The sequence below is a fragment of the Frankliniella occidentalis genome, unplaced genomic scaffold (assembly GCF_000697945.3).
Source record: "Frankliniella occidentalis isolate FOCC.00 unplaced genomic scaffold, Focc_3.1 Scaffold327, whole genome shotgun sequence".
Classification (NCBI taxonomy): Eukaryota; Metazoa; Arthropoda; class Insecta; order Thysanoptera; family Thripidae; genus Frankliniella; species Frankliniella occidentalis.
The window spans coordinates 306,467-313,489 of NW_026267450.1; the positions used below are offsets into that span (position 1 = coordinate 306,467).

General features: G+C 49.8%; 1 protein-coding gene across 1 annotated transcript in view; it reads right to left on the minus strand.

The window, feature by feature from the left end:
* Positions 1 to 7,023, minus strand: part of LOC127751062 (diacylglycerol kinase theta-like) — a 22,020-nt gene that overhangs the window by 4,001 nt on the left and 10,996 nt on the right. The window contains exon 2 of the mRNA XM_052274026.1: positions 4,138 to 4,217. Coding sequence (XP_052129986.1) covers positions 4,138 to 4,217 — 80 coding nt within the window. The remainder of the gene's footprint in view (positions 1 to 4,137; positions 4,218 to 7,023) is intronic.

The window sequence follows — 7,023 nt, forward strand, 5'->3', positions numbered from 1 at the left end:
AGAGAGAGAGAGAGAGAGAGAGAGAGAGAGAGAGAGAGAGAGAGAGAGAGAGAGAGAGAGCGCTTGAGTGCAGCGCCGCATCGCGTGTGCCCGCTAGACCTGTTGCAGTGCGCGGGGCCGCGGGGCCGCGGGGTGCGGCGGGGCCGGGAGGGCGGGGCTGGTGGCCCGGGCAGGGCACGGAGTCCTTTGAGCGGGGCGATAGCTTCGAGGGTGCACCACTTCAGCTCTGCCTTTTCGAAACAAACGTAGCTGCCGCGGGTAGGACGAGAGAAAGGACAGGGTGGAGCGGGGTACACGCTCAGAGATTTGGAGCGAAAATTTTCGTCCTTCTGGCCAGGGCCTGCGGCAGCCAGGGTCTCGGATGGCAGGGTCTGGGGTCTGCACCGAGTAGGCCGAGGCCAAGGCCTGCAACAGAACGCCGGCTGGTAGCGGGGTACTCGAGAGACTTGAACGCGACAGCGAGACACAGAATTAATACTCTCAGTTCGTTTAGAGGAAGTTCGCTTCTTGTCTCCTGTAAGACGGAAATATTGGGTGACACAAGCTCGAAAAATGTGGGATGAACGTTATTCGAACCAGCGGCCGTCCACGCCCCAAACGACGAAAAGCGGAAAAAAAAATTGCGCTGGCCGGGAGTCGAACCCCAGACAGTTTCAGACAGGTCACAATTGAGCAACCTCAGCTGCCACAGAAGTGAAGGAGATAAAATATATATCTGCCCTAGCCGGGAGTCGAATCTCGGGCGAACAGTTTGACACGAGCACGATTTACCACAGTACGATTAACCAACGTACGCTTCAACCGTCTCACAAACCCCGGGAGTATCTTCTGACCACTGCGGTTGGGAGCGGCTGTTCGGAACAGAGACACATTTTGCTAACTACTGCGGTGGGATGAGGAAAGTACTCCCAATGGGTACCCGTCGTTCCTGTTTAAGCGGGTAGGCGACAACCCTGGTCAACAGTTGGTCGGATCTAACAGTCTGGCTGATGGCGTGGACACACCGGATCCCATCCGAACTCCGAAGTTAAGCACGCGGGGCCCCGTGTAAAAGCGGGGTGGGTACTCCCTCTTTTTCACATTCTTTGAAAAATAATTTGGTCCGAAAGGGCGCCTCTATAGTCTGTTCGGAATTCGCTGGATGCGGCCGGGTGAGTTGTAGCTACAATCCTGTAGCTACAAAAAGGGGGGGGGGGGCGTGCTCCTATCCTGTTTCCTGCTGCGCCGAAAGGTGAATAAGCTCGGCTCTGGAACCGGGTTAGGTACAATTGTACCTTAAACAGGACCCGTAGCTTAAACAGGACCCGCCACCTCCACCGCTCCCCCCTCGCCCTCCGCGCCTGCACGCTAGTGCGTAGGCAACCCATCGAGCTGCCGCGTATTCTAACGGACACCGGTGTACGGCCGAGAGACCTTGATTTTAGTACTTCTCTGAACTGCCCTCACCGTGTCTGTGAGGGGTACAAACACCACGTGCAAGTGTGCAACTGCAAGCTAAACACCTGCAAGTGTGCAACTTGCAAGTTGACTACTTGCAAGTGTTCAACTTGGTAGGTGTGCACTTGCAAGTGTGCGACTCCATAGTTGAGCACTCCCTACACAGTGAGCGTTCGATCTAAGGAAGTGTCCAACCGAGGATTTGCACACTTTGCAAGTGCACACCTATAGAGTTGAACACTTGCAAGTATTTAACTTGCAGTTGCACAGTTACAAGTGTTGAGCAGTTGAACACTTAGATTATCAGTGTTGTACGTTACAAACCCAATTCCTCGAATAACACTGCTCACTGCTCTTCGTAAGGAACTAAAGGGGAGAACACTGACCGCAGTTGGTGACCCCTCGGTTTAAACTGTCGCGATGGGCGGATTAGATTTCCCGTGGACGCATGCAGGACGCATACAGGCACAGGTGCCGCTCTCCTCCGCAGTCGGTGACGACTGTTTCCTCCTAGTTGTCCCCCTCACCCGCCCCCCTTTCCCCCTCGCCACTGTGGCCCGGCGGCCCAGCCATGCTCCGGCATCGCTTCTGAGTTCCGAGTCCTCCTCTTGCCTGCCCACCCCTCTGGGCCTGCCCCCCTTCCCCCGTCACTCCGCCGCTTCCCCCTCCCCTCTCCTTCTCTCTGGCAGCCCGATCGATGCTGAGATGAGTGGCAACGGCTACTCCAGCATCCAGCTCTGCTCCACTCCGCTCCGCCCCGCTTACACATTCCCCGTCTCCCCTGTCCACTCCATACCTCCCCCCCCCCCCCCCCCCCCCACACACACATACATCTTCTACCTCACCAGGTTTTTACTTCTCCAAACACTTTCCATCGTGAGCTATCGCGCTGCCCTGCCCTTGTTATACAGCAATTTAAAAAATACCGGAAAAATGCAGGCAAAATCAGTTCAACTAACTTAACGTAACGTCATGAGAACATACGAACGAAAACAAGGGAGACATAGAGCATAACATTCAATTGACCTCAAACAAGTAAATATATGAAAAAATCGGTCAAAAAACGTAGAAAAGGTTTTACATTTACAAAACCTTTTTGCGAACGAGAGGTAAAGTCTGCGTAAAAGAAATATCTCGCGAAACGCAACATAGCCACTTCGTTCACCAAAACGTTTGGAGACCTGTTAAATTGCAAAATGAATTACAATACGTATGCACTGACCTTTCAGCCGTGTTCACGGGCCTCAGGGGTGGGGCAGGGCAGGGCCGGTTGGAGTGGTAAGGGGAGTGGGGAGTGGGTATAGTACATTATTTGTACGCTCTGAAATAGTATCGTACGGTAAAGCCTCAAAACGAATAAGTCCTCGGCTCCATTATGCTTTTTTATGACGCTGGCACTTCCTGTATTGAAATTTAGTGTTTTAAAAACATCGAAAGAGCTCACGGAAAAGTGCTAAGCATTACTATGTGGCGCCGATTGCCGGTTAATTTTTTTTCCTGGGGTTCATATCCCTTAACTACCTAAAGGAGAGGCGTAAAATTTCAAAACAAAATAATTTTTAGACAGTCCCTTTTCTCTTCCATTTTTGATATGAGAACTCCTTTCGTTAGATTCTGCTCAACTTCAAAACGTCTTTCACTACACGCTTCCCTGTAGTACACTGTTGAAAAAACTTTTGGGATTTCACGAAAGAACTGTCGGGGAAATATTTCCTTTGCAAAATTCCAAACGACTCCGTAGATTTGACGAGTTGAGTTTAGCTTTTCAATTGCACGTCTGCATGAGACTTAAAGACGTAGAGCCCTATTTGGGGCGCGCTTTGCTGCTCTATCATTGCGAATTACACTGCAAACCTTTAAGTGAGGTGTTGTGCTTGAAATGAGTGAGACAATTCTACCTCGCCCAATCAGAGCGATGATTAGGGCTCACCCTCACGGTAAACACAATGTCTGATTATTTTAGGGAAATGGCAAAACTTTGAGAGACTCCTTTGGTTTGAGGAATTCTCCTGGGATTTCGAGGAAATTCCGTAGATTTGACGAGTTGAGTTTAGCTTTGGCTTTGTGGTATTTTTCCTCATTTCCTCAATTTTCTGTGGGCATGGGTGGGGCCAGCTTCATGGAGCTCTTTATTCCCCAAAATCTGAGGAGTTTTTCTCAAATATGGGAGCTCCTCAAAGTTTTCCTCTTTCCCTAAAAAGAACAGCCACTGTTTTTACCATGGTCATACGCACCGAATTCTCACTCTTCTCACAGTAAAGAAAAATAATCTCGCTCTCCTGAGAGCAAGATATCTGCCTATATAGCATTTTCAGTGTGCACCATATTAATATAAATCTAGGACATCCTGTCGGTACTCGAACTGCACACCGCAAACCCGCGTGTGTGAATGTCGTGTAATTTTTCGGAAAAGTTCAAGTTATTACCGGTATTCATGCGTGAAACTTCGAAAATAAAAATAAGGGGCTTTTTGCAAAATGTTCGTTTTTTTGGTCTGTTTTTTTCTGAACTTTCTCTGTTTTTCCTGCCTTCAAATCTCTAAGTGGCAAAAGAGTTTGAGTTTTTAAATGGAAATTCACACCTTTATTCCCTTACGTACAGAGGGGACTTTACACACCTACAAGTGTGTGACATTCTCACAATTGCGTTTTCAGTGAACGGAAGCTCTCTGCATGATGAGCTTTATCCAAAAGTACTCACCTTCACCAGCATGGCCGCGATGCTGGAGCACGGCGCGCCCACCGTTTTTAGGCAGCGATCATGAACTACGAAGTTGCAAACTGGAAAAGAAGCAAATCAACGAATTAGTTAGCCTCCCCTTGAACGATTAAAAATAAAGGTCCGTCTAAGAACGGATCGTGAGAGCAGATGTTCTTTGCATGCGTTTATTCATGTAGTTGTGTAAAAGGTTCAAAATGTATCATATCTTATAACAAGTTTCCACCGAGACCAAAGCGCGGCTGCCTCTCCCCGCCCCTCTGAATGCATCGGGGTTGGCAGCAACAGCTGCAGTCGTGCAGTGCAGCGCTTAGCGTGGCTCCCGGGGCGCCGGAGGAGCCCGGTCCGAACGATTGGGGATCGTCCAGAAAGTACGTCCGTTTTTCTCGGATTCCTTCGAGAAAATACGGGAGCTCGGCGCCTGCGAGCCTCGGGGTAGGCCACCCCGCAGTACACGCCTGCACAGCAGGCTGGATGTTGCCTACCCAACAGGCGCTATGGGACCCTGCATAGGCTGAACTTGGGAGGTTCGAAATGGCGATTGACGCTCGTACTTTCTGGATGATCCCTTGTATATGGGGACTGTGGGCCTGCTGTGGGGGTGAGGGCTGGGCAGGCGGGGGACGAGGGGGGACAAAGTGTATGGGGTTGAAATGGACGAGCACGAGCAGTGATGAGAAGGCCCATCCAAGTCCCGAATAGAATACCACACTGTAAAAAGCTTACGAACTAAATGCTTTGCAACGTTACCAACAATTTTCGTTCTTTGTATTGCAAAGAAATTGTTCGTATTGCAAAGCGATTGTTTGTAGCCACACTGCAAAAAATTATGACAGGAAAACTACAGATCGTCCTGCTAATTATTTTCCAGGAACTTCTGTTATTCGAATAACAGCATCGATGTAGTTTTAATGGTTGAAATTTGGTACAGGGAGCAATGTACAGGACCACTGTAAGGCAAAAGCGCGGACAAAACTGTCTACAGTGGAGCCGTATTCGTACACTGTACCGTGTAAATCCTGGGCTTTCCGGTGCTACAGCAACACTGTACTACGCGCTCTGTACCCTAGGTGCAGTGACTAAGAGCGGCATCTACAGTAACGCTGTAGATCGTTCTGTATCAGACTCTAATTTTTTGCAGTGCAGGTTCTTACGAACAATCGGTTTGCATTACGAACTGTTTGTTCGTAAGCTTACAAACAATTAGTTCGTAATACAACGCTTCAAAATTCTTCGTAAGCTACGAAGGTTTTGGTTTGCATTACGAGCCCATAGTTCGTAAGCAATTTACATTGCATATTCGTGAGTCGTGCGATGAAGGCGCGGCTGCATCTATGACGGTATAGTCGCTACCCTAGTACACTAACGGGGAGGGCCAATATTTGTTCCTAGCAGGTTAGATGTGTTCTTGTGCACAACCTCACCAGGTACAAATTTGTCTGGAAGAATATAGGCTACAAGTTGCACCCAGACTAGGTAATGCTATATTTTGAATGTGTTGATGTATATTAACACATTCAGTGCAGATGTGCATTGGGAAGGGAGAGGGGGGGGGGGGCAGGAAGGCGTGACCACATTGTGATCAGCACTGAACGTGTTTAAGGAGAGGAGTTTTAAACAAATTATTGAGTTGTTAATTGTTTCAGGGACCGTGTAGGGGAGACTGGGATCCCATGAGCCACTTTTTGTTTTCTGTACCTGTAGGCTTCAACGGACTAAGTATCCGTACTCTCTTTGGTGGGACTGAAATCACCTGAAACTGTGGTTCATCACCTATCAAATGACACTCACACCGTATTTTCATCACGACTCAGTTTAGCACAGCAAGCCGGTAAAAACGACGTCTCATTTTTTGAGGGAAAAGGAAAAACTTTGATGAACTCCCTTACCTATTGTAGCACATATCGTTCTTAGAACGTTTACGGAACCTTCAGACGTTCTCAGAACGTTGTCTGAATGTTTGGTGCTACAAGGGGGTTTGAGGAAAACTTCTCAGATTTCGATGAAGTCTCCTCAAAAAACTGTGAGATTTTTCCTCAAATATGAGAGTCCCGCAAAGTTTTCCCCTTTTCCTAAAAAGTGACACGTCGTTTTTACCGTGAGAGGATAATTTATAAGTACCTTGCAATGTCTCATGGGTTCCCCCCAGGGTCCCGGGGTCTCACGAGAGCGACCAAGCCGTTTCATCTAAAAATTCCCTTTTTCCTCAAAATAGGGGCATCTTTGATCACAGCTCACTACTGCCCAGGAGACACCCGACCCGACCTAACACCTCTGGCAACCAACAACATGCTTTTAGGGGTTGCCGGCCGTGCCAACTATAGTCTTCGACTTACAGCAAATGTCTCATGGGACCCCGTGTCCCATGGGACCCCCGGTCTCCCCTACACACGATTTCAGGAGTGGTGGCCCCCTCGCCAGCGTGCCAACCCTTTCAACCCTCCAGGACCCGGGATAGCAGGACGGGGGACGACGCGGACGCAGGCGGCCCAGGTCACGTGGTGATTGGTGAATGGCCCGTCATCCGGCCGTCCTGCCTGCACTGGGACTCTAGGAGGGTTCACGCCCCCTCCACTTCCCCTCTTTCCCTCTTCCTCACTCTCACATACTCACTCACTCACTCACTCACTCACTCACTCACTCACTCACTCACTCACTCACTCACTCACTCACTCACTCACTCACTCACTCACTCTTCCTTCCCCGCCGTCCCTCTTCCCACCTCGTCCCCTCTCTCTCCCTCGCGCACTGTCCCAGTCCCTGTCTGCGCGCGAATCGATCGGTCCGCTATCGTACCTCGCTGGGCGGCACTGGGCGCGGGGAAGTAAGGCGGGGGATGGTGGGGCGTACCGGGCGTGGCGGGGGATT